Consider the following 21253-nt stretch of genomic DNA (forward strand, 5'->3'; position numbering starts at 1 on the left):
TTTCGGTGGTGAGCTTTATTTGTGTAGTTTGAAATCATATATACTAATTTTTTGTGTCTGTTTGCACATAGGTTTTTTATAGCTTATTGACTAAATGAACATTTAAAAACATTTAGTGTCCAATTATATATATTTGTAAGTGCTTATTTATGTGTTTGAGTTGATTTCTCTGCTTTTTATCATTATACAGCTATCTGACAAGGAAAAAACTTACCAATTAGCCCTAAGAAACTTATAATAGCCTCCATTGATGCGCATAATCTTGAATCCCCTTTGAAAGAGTTTACTAACAACAAGTTAATCAGTGTTGAGCCTCCTTCTGGAAGAAAAGATGGCGGAAAAGACAGAACAAACCATCATGGATGTGGCATTCGTATGCATTTTTTATCGAACCGAGTTAAACCATCTGGTAGAATGAGTTGTTATTATTTATTTAACTATAATAAAATTAGAAAATATTTATGTTCATTTTGATTTTCAAACCGTAATGGTCTTCTATAAATATTAGAGTTTTTCTTTTGGTAATTTCGCAGGTTATTGTAGCAGGAAAGGGCAAAGAAACTATTAATATGCTATTGATTTGTGTCCCTGTCATTCCAAAGTATTCAATTGGCGAAGTATCCTATGGAAGGATATGCTGTAGCGATTTAGAAGATAGACTAAGACCAAGAGTTTTTAACCCACGTTTTTTGCATAAAACACTTTCTCTTTATACGTATATATGCATAAATTATAGCTTTCCATAAAGACATGTTATTTCATATATGGTTTTGCATGTTGTTATATTACAGTAGATGGATTCCAAGTGTTTAATTGGTAAAGGATTTATTTGTCGTGAAGATGGATTCACGAAAAGAGGACATGCTGTAGAAATTAAAAAGTGAAAGACTCTGACTACCAAGAATTTCTAGCTCAGGTTTGTCCATAAGCACTTCTGTTTCTATGCATATGTCTGCATAGATTGTGGTGCTTGACTTACGGTTTTACAGGTTTGGATCTTCTCCGTCCTTGAGCACGCACAACAACTTTTTTGTGGTACCAGGTTTCTTAGCTGATTTTTTGTATATATCTGATGCATAACCGTCTGTTAATTAATACACGATCCACCATCATTTGTCCCTATTCAACATGATCAAATAATCAGTTTATCCATATTCTTCTATTTTCCTTTCCTTTTTGTTCGTTTACTATTACGGGTAATGGGCTTATGATTTTGTGCAAATTTATGCTTTTTGTTCGTTTTATTTCCCTAATTGTGTTATGTTAAATCGAAGAAAAAATATAATTGCAACAGAAATAGTCGATCAATTGCTTGCAACAAACCTATGTTCACTGCAATTGAACTGTATGTGAGAGATTTTGAGAGAGATATGAATTGAAGTGTTAGTGAACCACGTGTAGGGAATTGATTGATCCCTCCTTCATGTACTGTACACCCTCACCATCCTCTGTGTTTGTATTTATTGTGATACTTCTTTTACATTTTTTATTTCCCATAAACTAAAAATCCTAAGACTGCTGATTATGTTTGCTAAAATTCATATGTTATTGTTTGTTTGAGAGTGGAATGTCTCATATTTGTTTTGGTTTGGCACAATATCCATTCTCAGCGTGCTGCTTTTTGAGCTTGCATTCATCATGGTATTTTTCGTCTACACAACATGACACATTTTTTATCTTTTATGATTTCAATGTTTTTGTTTAAAGGATTACTATGGAGTTTTGTTGCGTTTTCTGTGAAATTATGAAAACAATATCCTGTTATATGCATTGAAATGTTGAAATTTGTTTTTGTACGTAGATTTGTTCAGTTTTGTTTTCTCATGCAACTATATTGACTTGGTACTGATACAAACATTTAATCTTAATTTACTTCAATTTGTTTGGCCTATAATATGTAAGAATAGTTAAAGGCATCAATGTATTATGTTTTAGTTTCCATTATAATTCACGTTATTTTAGTCAATTAGCTCTCGAATAGTGCTGACATAACCCATTGTTTGTAATATATTATCAGCACGAGATATGGGCCCTTTCCGATGTGTATGGATTCAGTCATATCATGGAGCGCAAGGAGTTGTGGTTTAGCATGAAGAAAAACTACAAGAAGAAACGAAAGGGCTCAACCGGAGCATAAGTCTCATGCTAACGGAAGTTTTCCTATCCAAAACATTAATTTTATATTTTATGGTTATCATTACGAATAGCGGAACAATAATTTTGTTTTTCGCACTTTGTCCGCTCGAAATTAGGTTGGAGGTTCAAGAAAATAACAACTTTTTTTTTTTTGCACCCCGAAAAAAATTAAAACACCAATGAAAAATGAAATTGCCTTTATTATTCAATTCATGGTGCATTGTGAATAATTTATTGTGTTTTAAGGGTGCAAAGTGCTATTATTATTTTTCGAGAGTGCAAAGTGCCAAAATAGTATCTTTCAAGAGTGCAAATTGTAATTAAGCCTATTTCTATCCATCTACAACTTCATTAATTTTTTTTATAATTAAAAAATATAAATTTTGCCACAGCTAAATTATGAGGTATAGATGGTTTTGTTTTGAGATCTACTACATGAATTTGTACACTTTGTCACGACTTCTCCACATATTAATTTTGATGGTGTTGAAAAATAACGGAGAAAGATATGACAAATGAAAATATGTTGTACTTCCGACAAACTATACAATCTCAAGTTTATTTGCTCAATTGTGAAAACTATTGTTAATTGTATTGACCAAGTTCTCAATATTATGTATCCATCTTATTACGATGTTTTTATGTTATGTGATATATTCTCAATTATTTCATTTCAATGTATTCGATATACTAAGTTTTAAATAATTTTGTTTTGTTTTGTTTTGTAATGGTATCCCGTGCAACGCACGGGCATGGTTACTAGTATATATACATCGACTATGGTTAGGCTAAATGACCGTTTGATTAACTTTATTTTAAACAATTGATAAACTTCTACTTCCGACAAGTTGTTTTAAGATTAATAAAATAAATATTTTTTAACCAAAATAATAATAATAATAATAATAATAATAATAATAATAATAATAATAATAAATTGCTCTTGAATTTCATGCCCATCGTCCATCTCTACATATATGATTTATATATATATAAAATATAATTATATATATTACTGTACAGACTCTTTTTCCCATGTCACTCTCAGAGGCTCTAATAAGGCGACACGTGTACAAGCTGACCCGTCACGTAAAACCTGTACTATTATTATTGCTGCCGATCTCGATTCCCGATGCAATTCCGCCCCTCCGTTTTCCCAATTTCTCACACACACACAGTAAAAAACACACACACTGCCACACACTACTGAGTGAGTGGGTTTCACGTACAACCCGTGAGCTGTGTGTGCCAGCTCGCACACATCATACACGCGCACACACACACAAATTTCACCACCCTTGTGTGCTTGATGCATGTTACATGGGCTTTGATTGATGTTTTTGGACTCATACAAATTCTTCATATATTTAATCGCCGGACTCTGATTTTTTTTTTTCTATTGATACAAGTTTGCTTCCGTTTATCCGTTCGTAATTAATTCTTCCCCGGATTCGAATAAGTTCCTGTAAGTGAAACAATTGTGGTTTTTAAATCCGTGTTTTCGTTTTTTTGTTAAATTATTGGGGCTGGTTGATCGATTTCTGGATTTCGATTGTTGCGTGTTTTATTATATCGATGTTCTTCGTGTTCTTATTTTTTTTGAGTAATCTCGATATCAATTGTTTATTGTTATTTGATTTTTCTGGAATTAAAGAAATTATAAATGTTTTTAATTTTTGTGTGCAGTTTGTTCATCTACCCTTGTAGTTACTGTGTTTGGTTCATCACCTTCACTGTGTGTGTGTGTGTGTGTGTGTGTGTGTGTGTGAATCAATTAGTGTTTACTTAAATAGCTGAATTTTGCAAAAAATGCAGATTATTGAGAAACTCACCGGTGGACAAAATCAGGACTTGCAGTTAAGGTGTTTGTGAAAATGTCTGCACTGACAGTAGATGTGCAACAAAATGGGAGTGTGCACGAATTGGAAGAATACGATTTTTCAAGATTACCCGATCGGCCAAGAGCTCTGAATCTCGAAAGACAAAGATCGTTCGATGAAAGGTCACTTACCGAAATGCCCCTGGGGTTATCCCCTCGTCCACCTTCTAGATCAGACAACTTTTCTCGAGCTTTCGAATATTTAGACAGCGCATTTTCACCTGGCAAAAGATCCGGTTTCAATACTCCGAGATCGCAATTCGGCTATGGTTTGACTTACGAGCCTCACCCTATGATAGCTGAGGCTTGGGATAATATACGACGGTCTCTGGTTTACTTTCGTGGTCAACCTGTTGGAACAATCGCTGCATTGGATAACTCTGACGAAAAGCTTAACTATGATCAGGTATATGTATGTATTGTGCGGTAGTATATTTCGTTTTCTATTGTTTTCTATCGTTGATATTTTACACTAGATCAAGAAAGTAAATGTTCCTTTACGTGTTGAGTTAGCATTTTTGTTACCCTGTTTGTTAAATTTTGATCAAAACAAGTCCAAAGTCCAAATGTTTAATTAACTCTGATGAAAAACTTAACTGCGATCAGGTGAAGGGGTCGGAACTCGTTTACTACTTTATTGATTAATACCAGCCTCTTCATCTCGATCGTGTTTCATATAAGTATTACTAATTCTTTTAAACTTGTACAGGTGTTTGTTAGAGATTTTGTTCCCAGTGCACTGGCATTTCTAATGAACGGTGAACCTGAAGTAGTGAAGAATTTTCTCTTAAAAACCCTTCGCCTTCAATCATGGGAGAAAAAAATCGACCGTTTCCATTTGGGAGAAGGTGTTATGCCAGCTAGCTTTAAAGTATTACATGATCCAATCAGAAATACCGAGACTTTGATAGCTGATTTTGGTGAAACTGCAATTGGTAGAGTGGCCCCCGTCGATTCTGGATTTTGGTGGATTATTTTATTACGAGCTTATACGAAATCTACTGGAGATAATTCATTGGCTGAAAAACCTGAGTGTCAAAAGGGCATGCGTCTGATTCTCAGTTTATGTCTCTCTGAAGGATTCGATACTTTTCCGACTCTTCTTTGTGCTGATGGCTGCTCTATGATTGATCGTAGAATGGTAAGTATTTTCGGTTCTCTTTTTTATATAAATTTATTTGCGGGTTTATGGATTCAGTCATTTTAGCATGAAGTTTCTTTTTGTTTTCTAATTGAGCTCTAAATTGGCTTTACTAAAGTTCTTAGGTTTTTTTTCTCCATTTTCTTCTCAGTTGACTTGTCCACTTGACTCATTTGTAAGCAAATTTATAAAACTGTTGAATTCCGCCTTACAAAAATTATTTTATTGCTCAAATTTTGCAGCACTATTTTTAAAGATGTTTTTCTTCTTCTTTGAAATTGAGATCCCCATTGAGATCTATGTATGCAGTTTTGATATTTCTTCATTTAGTTTGCTATTTATGTCTTCAAGATCTGCAAATTTGCTGTTCGAGATACTCTTCAAATTAACCCGAAAACTATTGATAAACAGGGGAATAACCAATGTTATTTGCATTATTTTGTTCTTCGTTTTTGCGTACCAAATGGGCACATGTTTTCATTTCTGTCTTTATTTGTACGAATTTATTGCATTACTACCCCAATGCTTTATCACGGGGAGTTTTTTAATAGTAAACCCTTATTAGTAATCCTTTAAACAGTTTCTCAAATATTGTTGTTATAAAAAATGTTTAGGGTGTATATGGATATCCGATCGAGATACAAGCCCTATTCTTCATGGCTCTGAGATGTGCAATGCTCTTACTGAAGCATGATGGTCCAGGAAAAGAACTTATCGAACGAATCGTAAAGCGCTTGCATGCTTTGAGCTACCACATGAGAAGCTACTTTTGGCTCGATTTGAAGCAACTCAACGATATATACCGTTACAAAACCGAGGAATATTCCCACACAGCTGTCAACAAGTTCAACATCATGCCTGATTCTCTGCCCGAATGGGTTTTTGATTTCATGCCGTTACACGGTGGGTATTTCGTCGGTAATGTGGGCCCCTCGAACATGGATTTCCGTTGGTTTTGCTTGGGAAATTGCGTCGCTATTCTCTCTTCATTAGCAACGCACGAACAATCGATGGCTATTATGGATCTTATTGAATCGAGGTGGGAGGAGTTGGTTGGAGATATGCCGCTCAAAGTTTGCTATCCGGCTATTGAAAATCACGAGTGGCGAATTGTGACTGGTTGTGATCCGAAGAATACGAGATGGAGTTACCATAATGGTGGATCTTGGCCAGGTAATTTAAATATATATTTATATGTACTTTTTTAATGTGTTAAAATTGATTTTCAAGAAAATGTGGAAACGATCAACATCTTATGCTTCGTTTGGGAATGTTTATGGGATTGATAAGATTGTTAGATTGAATAAGAGTATGGTATAGTGAGATTATTGGTGTGAATAAAATATGGAAATGGCCATCTTAGGCTTCATTTGGGAGTGTTGATGGGATTGATTAGATTGAATAAGATCATGCTATTTGTGATAATGAATTATGATATTATCGGTGTCAAGAAAATATTGAAACGATCATCTTGGGCTTCGTTTGGGAATGTTGATGTGATTGATTAGATTGGATAAGTTTATGATGCTATTCATTATGTATTATGAGACTGTTTCATGTTTGAGGTTTTATGATTATAATTTAGTGTTTGGTAATAGGGTTACTCTTATTTTGTGTGTTGGTTAGTGTTCGTATGCATGATAAATAACCGGGTTTAATTCTTTTTTTATTTCGGGCCGAAATCATTTTTCCCGAAAATTACTTTTGCATGATTAAATAATAACCACAAATCCAAACCGTTGGCTAATAATTACCATATTGCCACAGTGCTTCTATGGCTTTTGACAGCAGCATGCATAAAAACGGGGCGGCCCCAAATAGCTAGACGGGCAATTGAGTTAGCTGAAATGAGGCTATCGAAGGACAGCTGGCCAGAATATTACGACGGGAAGCTTGGAAGATACATTGGGAAACAAGCTCGAAAACACCAAACATGGTCTACTGCTGGATATTTGGTTGCTAAAATGTTGCTCGAAGATCCTTCGCATTTGGGTATGATTTCGATCGAGGAAGATAAAAATTTGAAACCCGTTCTGAAAAGATCGTCTTCTTGGACCTTTTGAATTTTTAAGACAGGAAAAAAAAATTGATTTTAGTTTTATGGCCAAGTGTTGAGAGAAATGTTTTTTCTTTCATATGCTTTGATTTGATTTTCTTTAATGTGGGACTTGGTAGTTTTTACTTCATTCTTTCTGTAGTTGTGTGGAAACTGGGAAACTGGTATTCAGTTTATATAATTAAAAATATGGATTTATAGTATATAAAATGACTATTTTGGAGGAATACCAAAATAATGGTCTATTGTTACTTTATTTTTTCTTGAAATCTTTCATATGTATATATTTTAGTTTTAATAAATTTAACACATTGAATAAATTTGTGTTAGTCGAAATCATTAAAATTAGTATTTATTGTTTAGACCCCCATCTAACAATTAAACACATCTCAATAAAATACACTCTATGCATCATTAATTTCATGAATTTACCCCTACTTGTGCATGCCATCCCACCGTTGACCGTACGCAATATTCGATTCTAAAATTAGGTATCCCATCAAATTCACCCCAACTTGTGCATGTCACATTTTTTTTTTGTAAATTACGGTCACCGTTCTGAAATAATATTAAATTACGAAAAAAACCACTTTTGATTGGATAATTACAATCACTCTCTCAATTATAAATCTTCTTACACGTTCATTCTTGCAGGGTTAAATTTAGTGAATTTTTTTAGTTATGTGAAATATTCTCCTGTCTGTGGTTTGAAAGTACAAGGAGATTATGTACTTATATTGAAAGTACAAGGGTTGATGCGCACAAACTTCAAACTACAGGGGTTAAATGCTATTTAACCAAAATACAAAATGACGTTATTTAGCCAATAGCATCGAAGTACGTATATTGACTCTGAAAATATAATATTCAAAACATCAATTTCTTTTTTTTTTTTCTTTGAATAACCAAAACATCAATTTCAAAAGATCCAAAGCGTAATTGGTACTTATTTTTAATTTTTTGAAAATAGAAAAAAAGAAACAAATATATTTATTTATTAATAAAAAGAAAAGGAAATATAGTTGACTCATACTAAATTTCTTTTATTTATATTTATTTATTAGCCCAATAAAAAACAGTTTTCTCATCAAAACCCCTCCCTCACCGTTTTCCCCTTTTCAGCTCAAAGATTTTCCCCCAAAAATTGTCCATATTTTCCGGCGGAAAACCTAGCGAAATTAAATTGAATATCCCTGTATCTATATCTATATATCTATATATATAGTGATAAGTTTGCATTGCGGATATAGAATATGAGGGCACCAAAAAGGCCGATCCAGGCGGTGTCGACATGGGTCCGCCGGCAACCGCCGAAGGTGAAGGCGTTTCTGGCCGTGATTAGCGGCATGGCGGCGCTTGTTCTCCTTAGGGCAATTGTTCACGATCACGATAATCTCTTCGTGGCGGCGGAGGCCGTTCACTCTATCGGAATTGCCGTTCTGATTTACAAGTTGATGAAGGAGAAGACTTGTGCTGGTATGATTTTTTTTGTCTGTTTTTTTTTTTTTTTTTTTTTTTTTTTTTTAAATTATGTATGATCGATTTTGGTTTTCAATTGGGTGTGATGGGTAGTGGGTAAAGAGGAAAGTTTGGATCTTTGAGAACTGCGGATTTAGGTATGAGGAAAATTTGGGGATTTGTTAGCTGTGTATTTGGTGATGAGGATAAAAGAGATTTTGTTTAAATTGAAAATTAGGAATTTTGTTTTTTTCTTTTCCCCCTTCAAAGTGGTTATCTTTGAGGTTAATTGTGGCATTATTTAATTTGTTATTTCTTTCAGCTATTGGTTAGTAGTGATTGGGAAATAAAAATCTCGAGAATTTACGAAATTTGGAGCGGTTGGGTGAGATCTTGTTTTAACTGTTTGGATTTTGGAAAGAGGATGTGTTGATGAATTTGTTTTAATTGTTCTGTTAATTGGTTTCTTTTTCTGGTTTTAGTGAAATGTAGCTACATTATCAATTGTCGGAGTCGAAAGATGGGATTTTATATATATTAATTGTACTTGTTAAAAAGAACCAACTGTTACCCATAGTTAGTAGTTTCTTCTTCTCTTCAATAATATTGCTTTGTTTGAAGTGTAAATAATACTCCTTCAAATTTAAACCGGGAATCGTTCCTTCCAAAGCTGAATTTCTTTGTTGCCTTGTTTATGTAAATGTGTTGATTCTTCATTTGCCTGAAAATACAGAGAGTTTGTAATGGTTCGTATTTGGAGCTGTGACGTATGTTAGTTGCTTAAATCAGAATTAAATACTATAGATAGCTGTCGGAATAAACCTATTTGGTAGAAACTAGAATAAATACATGTATTACAAATCAGAATGGAAGTTATACTAATAAACGTTATATTCCGACAATAAATGTAGCATATGATTCCATTTCCATCAAATTTTGTAGGTATTTTTCTAGCAAATTTCATGCTTATAAGCTCCGTATTTTTTTTATTGATTCCGCTGCAGGGCTTTCACTCAAATCCCAGGAGCTAACAGCTATCTTTTTAGCTGTTAGATTGTATTGTAGTTTCGTCATGGAGTATGACATACACACTTTGCTCGACATGGCAACACTGGCTACGACCTTGTGGGTTATTTATATGATTCGTATTAAACTCCAATCGAGTTATATGGAGGATAAAGATAACATTGCACTGTATTATGTGGTGAGTGAATTTATATAATCGACTTGATTCCGTAATACTTAATCTATTCTCTAACCGTTTTCTTGTTATGCTTTTAGAGTATCTCCCTCTTTTTTTTTTTTTGGCATTCGAAAAATTGAAAAAGTGCATGTGCAGGTGGGCCCATGTGCTGTATTAGCTTTACTAATCCATCCATCTACATCGCATCACATCATCAACAGAATCGCCTGGGCTTTCTGTGTTTACCTTGAAGCTGTTTCTGTGCTCCCTCAACTGCGTGTCATGCAAAATACAAAGGTAAAAAAATTTACCGACGAATATCCACAAACATTACTAAATTCAATTTTTGTATTGCATTTTGTTAATTTAATGTGTTTTTGCGGCAGATTGTCGAACCCTTTACAGCTCATTACGTATTCGCATTGGGTGTTGCGAGGTTCTTGAGCTGCGCTCATTGGGTTCTACAGGTTCGATTCTTGAATTCTTAATCACTATTTTTTTAAACATGTTCTTTATCACCCATTACCTATTCAAGAATCTGCAATATCATTTTCTTTCATGATCTATCAATAGGCATTAGAATTGATTTGACATAAGAAAATGGTACTTCGAATTTCGAAAAAAATAAAAAATAAAGAAAAAGTTGGGTTTGTCAATTTATAAAATTAGGTATTTTTCCTTTGTTAGCATAACTATTAGCCGATTTGTAATTTCAGGTTTTGGACACACGTGGTCATCTTCTAGTGGCACTCGGTTATGGACTATGGCCTTCGATGGTTCTTATATCGGAAATTATTCAGACCTTCATCCTTGCTGACTTTTGCTATTACTATGTAAAAAGGTCTGAATTTTTTTTTTAATTATCAATTTTATTTCTATATTGAATTTTCGTTTCATTAACTTTGGTTTTTTATGGTGTGCAGTGTTTTCGGTGGACAGCTCGTGTTGCGCCTTCCTTCTGGAGTGGTGTAAATCAGCAGTCGTATACGCTTTTCTTATTTAATTGTTCGTTTTAGTGCACTTACACGCCACTCTTGTTATCCCCTGGTTCTTACAAAATACCAATTCGGTTTTAGATTAGTCGTAATCTTCGTTGTAAGCGCTTTCAACTATGAATTTCATTATCACCACAATACTAAACTTTTATTTCTCATGGTGTACTTGTCATGTTTTTTTGGCTTCAATAGTTTCTTACACCATTGATGGAAGTTAACAATGGCAACACGGTTTTTTCGGAGATTTTTTTTTTGTGACTTTCGAATTTTAATGATGACGTATTGATTCTCCTTCGTCCTACGTATGCCGTAATCTTAAAAACGACAAATAATTCGAAACGGAAGAGTAATAACTCAACTTAAAAACAACTTCATTGATGGACTTCTTAGCAAGTAATTTAAAGATGCAGCAATCGTGATTTCACACACACACACACACACACACACACACACACACACACAGTTCACACAGTGAGATTCTTGGCAAGAATCCCTTCAAGAGTAATCCCAGGTCCAAAAGCAAGAATCAACCCCCACTCACAATTACCATTTTGCCCCTTGTTCTTGAAATTCTTCGCCTCTTCCAACATATACTCCAACACATAAACAATAGTATTACTACTAGCATTCCCATAATCACTTAAAGCCCTCCTACTCGATTTCAGCTTTTCCGGCAAAAGCTCGAGCTTTTTCTCCAGCTTGTTCAATATAGCGGGCCCACCCGGATGAACCGCCCAAAAAAGTTCGTTGAAATCCATCTCACAAAACCCACCATACCCCATCAACTCTACACAAAAATCTTGAATATTGTCCTCGATTATCTGCGGCAGCTGCTTTTCGAGCTTAAAACTTATCCCTTCCTCCGTAAGTTTCCCGTCTATTATCTTCTCCGTATCGGGCAAAAAATGCTGTATAGCAGTGTGCAGCTCGAAAAGCGGCTTTTCGATTTCCGAAACGGGGCCTGACCCGATTATCATTGCGCCCGCCCCGTCGCCGAACAAGGCCACACCGACCAAGTCGTACGGCCTGTCAGCGCTCGGCGGTTTGAATCCGATGATCGTGGTTTCGGAAGTTGCTAGAAGCACCCTACTGTTAGGGTTGTTCTCGGCTATGTCTTTAGCCACTCTGAGGCCCGCCACCCCGCCGGAGCAGCCCGAGAAGTAGAGCATGACCCGGCGGGTGTCGGGCCGGAGGCCCAATCCTCTTGCGAGGTAGAGGTCGCCGCCCGGCAGACGGGCCTCGCTGGACGAGACGTACACCACGTGCGTTATGTCGGAAACGGGCCGGCCCCATTTCTCGATGCAGGATCGCGACGCTTCGATCGCCATTTTTGTGACCGCCGAATTGCAGATTTCGAGACGTTGGTTTAGTGTCGGGACACCTTCGGCCGCTAGTTCCGGGTACTTGTTTAGAATTTCTTCCGACATCACTACGTATCGAGTTTTCACCGTGGTTGCCTTGCCTGAGAATTTAACCGGCCAATTAACAAAAAAAGTTGTTTCAACACCTCCACATGCATGTATGAATGTTAGAAAAATATACGCATTTAGACTAAAATACCCCTGTCCACTAATTGGTCGAGAAGAAAATGTTGGAGAGTGTTAATAAATTTAAAATTTTAAAAATACATAATTAATGCAGCATTGAAAATTAAACAAACAGTAAATAATCTTGAACTATATATATAAAATAAAAGGAAGAAAAAGATTTACAAAGACGAGTGAGCTTCTGCTTGAGATCGGGATCGTCGCAGTTGGTGTTTCTGAGGTATCCATCGACGAGAAATTCTTGCATGACGAGTTGGTGAGGGAACGCTTTGCCGAGGGCAAGAATCGCAGCTTTTTTCGAGCATTGGATATTCTCTTCATTTGCCATATTTGTTTTGTTTTTTTTTTTTAAATAATTACTTACTTTGAGTATAGTATTTATTTTCTTTGGCAAGTGTATGTAAGTAATATTGGTTCCATTATATATATACATATGTATATATAGTAGCAATTCAATTTGAGTAGATTATTAGTAGATACATATGCAGATGAACATGGATTGTGTGTTCAAGATTTACTGCATTGGATTAGTTCACAAGACATAAATTCATGACCTCCTTTAATTTTTTTTAGTCTTAATTAGGAGTTGTTGGTAATTAGAGGTTTTTTGTCTGAGATAATTAACTAATTAACTTGTAAATTAATCAGTATAACAAATTATAAATCCGAATAAATTTTTAATAATGTTGATTAAACCCCTAACTTCAAATTTATCAATCCAAAACGCCACCTCGTATCATTCCGTTTCAAGTAGTCGGAGTAATAACTTGAAGAATCAAATTTTATAATTATAAAGGATAAATTACAACCACCCTGATATATGGTTAAATTACAAAAACCCCCATCTTGTTTGGATAATTACAAATTTACAATCACCCCTTTAACTATAAATTTTCTTACATGTCCACCCTCGCAGTTTCAAATTTAGTGGAATATTCGAGATTATATGGAATATTATCACTTTAGTACCCGTTTTATTCCGTTCGAACTCCACATTTTGAAGCAAGATGATCATAATATGTGTTTTTTGACTTGTATATATATCAGATTGTGGTGCATCAGAAACTGTATTTTTACACAAAACGAGTACAAACTAGAGCACATTCCACGAAATCTAGATGATTATATTGAATTTGACACCATAAGGGTGGAGGTGTAAGAAAAAATCGTAGTTGAGAAGTAGATGCAATTATCCAAACAAGAGCGGTTTTTTCGTAAATTGACCATACATAAGGGTTGGTTGTAATTTACCCTAAAGTAAATTATACCGTCGATCATGAATATCAATTATACATATAGAATAACGTAAAATATCCACAAGATCGCCGAGCTTTATTTACGACTCAATTAGCCCGAGGATCGCCTATAGCAAGTCAACAATGAAAAGCATCGAAAAAATAATATAAGCTAAACTTCAACGATCGTTTATCAATATATAATGCCAAACATGTCATTACGAAAAACGACCACAAACGAAAAGACTTTCCGACATTTCAAAATATTTTAGACGAGACAAACAAGAATCTACATATAGAAATTAACAATATACTAGCCTTCGCAAAAAGGAATATTCCCAACCGATTCTTGTTCCGAGGGCTTACTTACTTTTTTGCAGCAGCTTCGAGAGCATCGAGGCGTGCGTTGATTTGCTTCTGGGCTTCGAGTATATCTCGAAGAATGGCGTCATTTCCCGCACCAGATCTAATACTAACCACTCTGTGTTGACGAACGACTGCATCGCAGTACAGCTTGTCGCTAACCACCGCGCCAAGATCTCGAGCAATTTGTATCTGACGAAGTCTCAGTGTTTCTTTCGTCACTTGTTCGTCGGTTGGAATAGCTCCGTCTGCGATACCGTCGACAGCATCGATACGAGTAACTATTTTATATCCACGATCGAGATCGTCATCGGCCATATTTACGAGACTACGAACTGCATAAAATTCATTTCAAGGTGAATGAATACTTACATTTTAAAATAAAATAACATATCTTTAGAACAAAATTAAAAAAATAATAATCAGGAAAATCTCTAGCCAAATTTTCATATTTTAGGGAAAAAAAAAATTCCTTTTTTTTTTTTTTTTTCTCTTGATTCTTTTCATAATTATACACTACATTCTATGGATTCATAATTTCACAACAACAAATCAAGAATACTTTTTTACCCTTTCATGCTAAAATAATGGACTTCAAATTCTAGGCCAGGCTAATTTTTTTACACGCAATACAAAGTGAGTGTGTGTGTGTGTGTGTGTGTGGAAAAGGTTGGGGAGTCGAAAGAAGAATAAGAAACCCCAAAAAATTACCTTAACGGTGGCGAGGCGGCGGCGTTGCAGAGACGAACTGAATTGGCGGTGCAGTAAAAACAACGAAAATTGACCGAGATAACAATGAAGATGAAATTAGGGTTTACTAGTTACTAGAGGTAACGCCTCCGGTAGCGTGGTTGATTAAATACTTTTAGTTTTTACGATTTCAGGTCAAACTGTAAGTAACCGGAGCTTCCCACACCGTCGAATTGAGACTATTGGGTAGTCTTTTTTAGGGGTGAGCTAAAACGACCGCGAGTACCGAATTGAAAACCGAAAAAGCGGTCCGACTTAAAACCGTATAAACGGTATTTAGAAAAAACAAAAATATCGGTTTATTTATGAAGAATAAAAAGATTGCCGAACCGATTACCCAATTTATACAAAACAACATCGTTTTGAAATATAGTATAAATATTTACCCGTCTTTCCCTAATGTGCCTTTATTTTTCGAAAGTGACATGTTTTTTATTAGTTAATTTTATGACCTCCTTTTTTTAGTGTTAACTAGCATTTTTCCCCGTGCGATGCACGGGATCTTATTTCAAAAGTAAAAAAAAATCAATTTAATACATAATAAGAAAATATAGTACACGAACATAGTAAAATTTAATAATGTATTATTATTCATATTTTATATAATATTAATTTTTTTAAATCTTACTTATTAAGATTTATAATCCAAATATATAGATTTAGATTTAACAAATCAAATTTCTATCTTTATCTCTTAAGATTTGAGATATATTGATGAAAAATAGAAGATTGATAATTGTTGAAAATTATTAGAGAAAAAATATTAAAAATAAATAATTAAAGAAATATCACTAGAGTTTTTTAGGATTGTCAACGTTTCTTTCTTTTATATATTAAGATTAGGAGTTGTTGGTAATTAGAGGTTTTGTCTTAGATAATAAACTAATTAACTACTATTTTTTTAAGAATGTTGATTAAACCCCCACCTTCAATCCAAAATGCCACCTTGTATCATTTCGTTTTAAGTAGTTGAGTAATAACTTAATGAATCAAACTTTATAATTACAAACTAAATTATATTATAATGTGTGTTGGGTCAGTTGACACAAACTCACTTACTCCAACATCTTTATTTGTTCGAATCGAGAATGCAATAAAAATTGAGTTTTCAACATCTTTCGTTTCCATTTTTTTTTCAATTTTAATAATATAAAAATAGTAATTTGGAATATTAGCAAAGACGACCAACAAAGACTTCAGTCTGCAAGAATATATATAATAATAAATATAATTTTTATTGACTAATTCAATTACTATTTTATTTTATTTTTTTGAGGAAAATTCAATCATATTTATTGCAAATCAAGCAAGTTGATGTCGAATAACAAGTTGTATACATATGATTGCATTCCACATTAGTGATAACAAATCAATTAAAAATGAGTTAGGTACATAGCGGATATTTTAAAATCAATATATATATATATATATATATATATATATATATATATATATATATATATATATATATATATATATATATATATATATATATATAATAATAGAGATCTTGATCGAGCCGAATTTGCTCGTAACCACCCGATTTGCTAACTAAGCGAAAATTATCGACCAAAATCGGAATACCGACATAACATATTGAAATTATCATGCAGGAATATTTAATTAGACAACGAAAAAACAAACTCAATTTTAAACCAATATAATTATTAAAAAAAATAATGTTAGGCTTTGAAATTCGTTGCCTTGAATAATAGGGCATCATATATTATGGATTCTAGGCACATGCATTTGATTTTCAAAGTAATAAAATAAAATAAAATGAAATAAAATAAAATAAAATAAAAATAAATCTTGCAGATATTGTAGATATTTTTCTCATTTATTACATACACACCCCCACACTCTCTCTAAATAATTGAATAATTTAATTTCATCGTGTTGACTTTTTTCCTCACATGTTATTACATAATAAAAGTGCAAATAAATGATCTCACAGAGTTATACATATCCCTTTACAGGAGGGAAATTTAATTTTTTGTTCTATAATATAAGTTAATGTAAATTACAGTCACCTCCCTAATGTAAGGTTAAATTACGAAAAAACTCTTCATGTTTGGGTAATTACAACCACCCCTCAACAATGAGTTTTTTTACATATCCTATAATGTCAAATTCAACATAATGTTCATGATTCTTTGAAATGTTATCTAGTTTGTACTCGTTTTGTGCAAAAATGCAGTTTTCGATCATCACAATCTGATATTTACAAGCCTACAGACACATCTTATATATGATCATCTTGTTTTCAAAACGCGGAGCTCGAATGGGTAAAACGGGTACAAAGTGGACAATAATCCACACAATCTAGAATATTCCACTTAATTTGACACTGCATGGGTGGACGTATAATTAGAAGATTCATAGTTGAGGGGTGGTTATAATTACCCAAACATGAGAGGTTATTTCCTAATTTTACCTTACCTATGGAGTGCACGTAATTTATCCTATAATTTTAATTTTCAATTAATTCCTTATCTCACTTTCTGACAAAGTTGAATAAAAGAAAAATCAAATTAAATCAAAGTCACGCATTATATAATTAATATGCTTGAGAATGTAGTTGGTTTTATTTCAAGCATTTAATTATCAGCTGAATATAAAAGTTTGAAAAAGAACTGCCAACCATCATATTATATAGTGTCACGCGATATTGTTTTTTGCCCCCTAATTATTGAATACAATTTATTGATATTTTCTTTTAGGCCCGCCCGATTTAGTAAAAATGCACTAAATTATTAATTTAATAATTTAGTATTTTATAAATTAATAGAATTTTGTTAGTCTCAATTACATTAATTTTTTTTTTTGGTCTACCTGTTTAGAGGTTGGCAAGTAAGTAAATTTGTTGAAATAATGTAGATTAAACTATGCTTATTTTGAAACGGATGGAATAAGAATTACTAACTACTTACGATCCAACATATTTATAAGTATTTAATTGAGTTAAATATTAATCTAGATAAGATTTTAATATGAAACATATAAAAATATATATAACCACCTTCAATATTTACTCGTTGTATTGGCTTTATTTATTTAAATAAAAATAAAAATTTGTCTCATTCATATGAATATAGGTTTGACTTTGTTGTTCGAATTTATTTTATTTTTTTAATTTGTTATGCAATTAATTCACAAAATATATAAATTATGTTAATATTAAAATATAAAATGAGACGAGAAAATGGACCACATGGATTGAATAAGTCAGTCGTGTAGCACAAAATTTTGGCATTTTTAAGCACTTATTGCTATTTTTTTCTTATGTATTATTTTTAGAGAAGAAAAGTCACATTATTTTATAAACAAGAATATAAGTGTCATGTTGTATCAATTAATAATACTTCGAATAATAATTAGATTAAATTAAAATGTTACCTAATTAATTGCAGAGAAAAATAATCAATTAATTTACAAATACCTCATTTAGTAGGGTTTTTTGTTTCACAAATTTTCCCTCAATAGGTCATAGAAATAAATGCCATTGGAGATTTGTACTTCATTAACTAAATGTGATCTTAATAATTTATTCAGGTTTCGACTCGATGACAACGTGCTTAATCTTTAGTATTTTGCTAAATTAATAGAATTTTAATGATCCCGACTGTATTTATTAATTGATAGAAGTTTAATTGTATTACTCGGCCACCCCGTTTGATTTTAAGTACGTCTCATAGTTATAATATTTAGTTTTTCCTATATTAAGTTTCACGAGTTTGAAGGCACATTTAATTCTTAATACTTTTAGCATTTCTTTTTCATTTATCTTTTTATAATAGAAATACAGTAGACCTCGACAAATTAATACTCAATAAATTAATAACCTCAGTTAAATAATAATCACTTCTGGTCCCGATTCGATAAAAATCTATTCAATTATTAATTCGATAATTTAATATTTCGCTAAATTAATAGAATTTCGCTAGTCTCGATTATATATATTACCGAGGTTTAAGTGTAGTTTGTGTACACTATATTAAATTAATCATCATGTACAGTTAAAAAAGATGAAATATAGACAAATGAATATATTAAATGTGAGGAGTGAATTAAGTGTGACAGCCATTAATATGTAGCTGAATCTCCACTCTTTCTGGTGATAGGGTATCTAATTATTTAATTATTTTAATTATCTTATAGTTGAATAAAAATTCAACTCTTGCTTCTGCAATGTGTACGTACGTGTCTATATATATACAGTAGTGTGTAGTGCAAAACCATGCTTAACAACAAACTAACAAGAGAGAGAAAAATCTAGAGAGAGAGAGAGAGAACATGGCTGCTAATGCTGCTAACAGTGGGCTGCGTTTACATGCTGGTAGTATGGATGATGAAGAAAGCCAAATTAGTGGAAGAAGCAAGATTCAACCTGCCTCCACTCCAGGGTCTCTCTCTCTCTCTCTCTCTCTCTCTCTCTCTCTCTCTCTCTCTCTCTCTCTCTCTCTCTCTCTCTCTCTCTCTCTCTCTCTCTCTCTCTCTCTCTCTCTCTCTCTCTCTCTCTCTCTCTCTCTCTATCTATCTATCTATCTATCTATCTCTCATATTTGATAATTTCTTGGTTTGAATCAGGCAAGAAAATTGGATAGTTGATCCTGATCAAAAGAAACAACAACTCCCTCCTACACTAAGTGATATCCTGGGCTTGGACGATCTCTTTTCTTTAGAGGTAATTATATATATATATATATATATATATATATATATATATATATATATATATATATATGTGTGTGTGTGTGTGTGTGGAGACAAGAATTAAATTATTAATTTGTTTTTAAATATATATATATTTTCTTGATAATTTTCGAAGGTCTGGCGAGCGTCGGTAGGAGAGCTTCTCGGAACCGCGGTACTAGTATTCATGCTGGACACGATCGTAATTTCGACTATCGAGTCCGACATAAAAATGCCGAACCTCGTACTCTCGGCCCTCGCCGCCATCATCATCACCATCCTCCTCCTCGCGGTCCACCCGGTCTCCGGCGGCCACATCAACCCCATAATCTCGTTCTCCGCCGCCCTTGTCGGCATAATCTCGCTCTCCAAAGCCCTAATCTACATAGTTGCCCAATGCATAGGTGCAACCCTAGGTGCACTAGCCCTCAAGGCGGTGGTGAGTAGTACCATCGAACAAAGTTTCTCCCTCGGGGGTTGTACCCTGACGGTCGTCACGGCGGGCCCGAACGGGCCCGTCGAGATCGGCATCGGGACCGCCCAGGCGTTCTGGCTCGAGATATTTTGTAGTTTCATATTCCTCTTCGCCTCGATTTGGATGGCGTATGACCATAGACAAGCCAAGGAATTAGGGCATGTTCTTGTTTTTAGTATCGTCGGGGTTGTTTTGGGCTTGCTTGTGTTCGTCTCGACTACGGTGACGACCCAGAAGGGCTACGCTGGGGCCGGGATGAACCCGGCCCGGTGCTTGGGGGCCGCGATTGTGAGGGGGGGCCACCTTTGGGAAGGGCACTGGGTGTTTTGGGCCGGGCCCGGTATTGCATGCGTTGCGTTTTACTTGTACACGAAAATTATTCCGAGGAATCATCATCGATCGAAGGCTTACGACCATGATTTCTACAATGTTTTTAAGGCCGTGTTCCGAAATCGCGGTGAAAGAAAAGATTAAAAAATAGTGGTGGACCCAGCATAGAGCCAATCAGGATGTTTTAAGTCGAGCGAAGCTTGGATATCTAACCCGAGTTTAAATAAAACAAAGAAGTATGATTAGCCTATATATATATTGTGAAAAAAATAAAATATATTTTCTTTGTTATAGTATAAGAGGGTCTTTGTTTCCTATCTTGTCTTGTATGTTTCATCATAAATGAGTGTCAAATATGTAGGGCTGTTTTTTGAATGAATTATTATGCAAATTTCAACATTATCTAATATTATTGGTCAAACTATGATATATATTATATATATAATAAATAAATAAATTAAAAAAATCTCTTATCACCGACAGTAACACATACATGATACACACTATAATAAGACAATAAATGACAATTATCAACTTACTGTTTTTAGCATATAATTCCGATCCAAGGAATGAAGAAATGAAATTAAACAAAGAAACGATTAAATTAGTCAAACCATGAAATATGAAGTGTGACGAATTAGAATAGTCTTGTGGATGCTACATCTAGTGAAATATACCGTCGTAGAATAATTGCAGCACAATTGCACAAATTATAAATACGTATCGATGTTGTCCCCGACTCTCTCGCACGTCGTAATAAGCAATGCACCTAATTAAATCATTCACAATCGAAGCAAAATTTATACATGAACCATTTCTTTGGGATGGGGCACTGGTGGTTTTGGGCGGGGCCGTTATTGCTTGCGTTGCATTTTACTTGTACACGAAGATTATTCCAAGGAATCATCATCGATCTAAGATATGAAAGAGAAGGATGTTTCTAAGGTCGTGTTTCGAAGTCGCGGTGAAAGAAATGACGGAGAGAGGTTGTTCGTTGTCGGGAATTAGTC

At 34.0% G+C, this 21253-nt stretch overlaps 4 protein-coding genes and 1 long non-coding RNA gene across 6 annotated transcripts; 3 read left to right on the top strand and 2 right to left on the bottom strand.

Annotated features, from left to right (window-relative positions):
- Positions 1-3153: 3153 nt before the first annotated feature.
- LOC105954608 (putative alkaline/neutral invertase B) lies at positions 3154-7447 on the top strand. Of its 2 annotated transcripts, none has more exons than XM_012978271.2 (5): positions 3154-3601; positions 3952-4421; positions 4725-5156; positions 5771-6329; positions 6924-7447. In XM_012978271.2, the coding sequence occupies exons 2-5, from the start codon at positions 4011-4013 to the stop codon at positions 7217-7219; spliced, it is 1698 nt and encodes a 565-aa protein (XP_012833725.1). In that variant the 5' UTR covers positions 3154-3601; positions 3952-4010; the 3' UTR covers positions 7220-7447. The 2 variants fall into 2 exon arrangements, with proteins under 2 accessions (XP_012833725.1, XP_088669069.1); XM_088812943.1 differs by having other exon boundaries at positions 3450-3601; positions 3985-4421.
- A 610-nt stretch (positions 7448-8057) lies between these two features.
- Positions 8058-11006, top strand: LOC105954610 (uncharacterized). The gene is made up of 6 exons (XM_012978274.2): positions 8058-8688; positions 9675-9874; positions 10010-10150; positions 10240-10320; positions 10570-10694; positions 10777-11006. The coding sequence occupies exons 1-6, from the start codon at positions 8466-8468 to the stop codon at positions 10823-10825; spliced, it is 819 nt and encodes a 272-aa protein (XP_012833728.2). The 5' UTR covers positions 8058-8465; the 3' UTR covers positions 10826-11006.
- A 174-nt stretch (positions 11007-11180) lies between these two features.
- Positions 11181-12844, bottom strand: LAP5 (Chalcone and stilbene synthase family protein). The gene is made up of 2 exons (XM_012978272.2): positions 12561-12844; positions 11181-12310 (listed from the first exon to the last, which is right to left on the bottom strand). The coding sequence occupies exons 1-2, from the start codon at positions 12826-12828 to the stop codon at positions 11313-11315; spliced, it is 1266 nt and encodes a 421-aa protein (XP_012833726.2). The 5' UTR covers positions 12829-12844; the 3' UTR covers positions 11181-11312.
- A 931-nt stretch (positions 12845-13775) lies between these two features.
- LOC148765127 (uncharacterized) lies at positions 13776-14846 on the bottom strand. Its single transcript, XR_016029903.1, has 2 exons — positions 14705-14846; positions 13776-14328 (listed from the first exon to the last, which is right to left on the bottom strand). It is a non-coding gene; the product is annotated as an uncharacterized LOC148765127 (long non-coding RNA).
- A 3990-nt stretch (positions 14847-18836) lies between these two features.
- LOC105954611 (aquaporin PIP1-2) lies at positions 18837-20650 on the top strand. The gene is made up of 3 exons (XM_012978275.2): positions 18837-19149; positions 19334-19430; positions 19575-20650. Exons 1-3 carry the CDS (start codon positions 19040-19042, stop codon positions 20385-20387), a joined length of 1020 nt encoding a protein of 339 aa, XP_012833729.2. The 5' UTR covers positions 18837-19039; the 3' UTR covers positions 20388-20650.
- The last annotated feature ends 603 nt before the right edge of the window (positions 20651-21253 follow it).

Source organism: Erythranthe guttata, chromosome 14 (assembly GCF_056151865.1).
Source record: "Erythranthe guttata isolate IM_541 chromosome 14, IM_541, whole genome shotgun sequence".
Taxonomy (NCBI): Eukaryota; Viridiplantae; Streptophyta; class Magnoliopsida; order Lamiales; family Phrymaceae; genus Erythranthe; species Erythranthe guttata.

Bases quoted from the DNA above. Each gene is read 5' to 3' on its own strand.
- LAP5 (XM_012978272.2), bottom strand. From the start codon at position 12,828: ATGTATATATATAATGGAACCAATATTACTTACATACACTTGCCAAAG. The intron at 12,311-12,560 runs GTAAATCTTTTT...TTAAATTCTCAG, and splicing joins GCAGAAGCTCACTCGTCTTT to GCAAGGCAACCACGGTGAAA.
- LOC105954608 (XM_012978271.2), top strand. From the start codon at position 4,011: ATGTCTGCACTGACAGTAGATGTGCAACAAAATGGGAGTGTGCACGAA. The intron at 4,422-4,724 runs GTATATGTATGT...AAACTTGTACAG, and splicing joins AAAAGCTTAACTATGATCAG to GTGTTTGTTAGAGATTTTGT. The intron at 6,330-6,923 runs GTAATTTAAATA...ATATTGCCACAG, and splicing joins TAATGGTGGATCTTGGCCAG to TGCTTCTATGGCTTTTGACA.
- LOC105954611 (XM_012978275.2), top strand. From the start codon at position 19,040: ATGGCTGCTAATGCTGCTAACAGTGGGCTGCGTTTACATGCTGGTAGT. The intron at 19,150-19,333 runs GTCTCTCTCTCT...GGTTTGAATCAG, and splicing joins CAACCTGCCTCCACTCCAGG to GCAAGAAAATTGGATAGTTG. The intron at 19,431-19,574 runs GTAATTATATAT...TAATTTTCGAAG, and splicing joins ACGATCTCTTTTCTTTAGAG to GTCTGGCGAGCGTCGGTAGG.
- LOC105954610 (XM_012978274.2), top strand. From the start codon at position 8,466: ATGAGGGCACCAAAAAGGCCGATCCAGGCGGTGTCGACATGGGTCCGC. The intron at 8,689-9,674 runs GTATGATTTTTT...ATTCCGCTGCAG, and splicing joins GAAGGAGAAGACTTGTGCTG to GGCTTTCACTCAAATCCCAG. The intron at 9,875-10,009 runs GTGAGTGAATTT...GTGCATGTGCAG, and splicing joins ACATTGCACTGTATTATGTG to GTGGGCCCATGTGCTGTATT.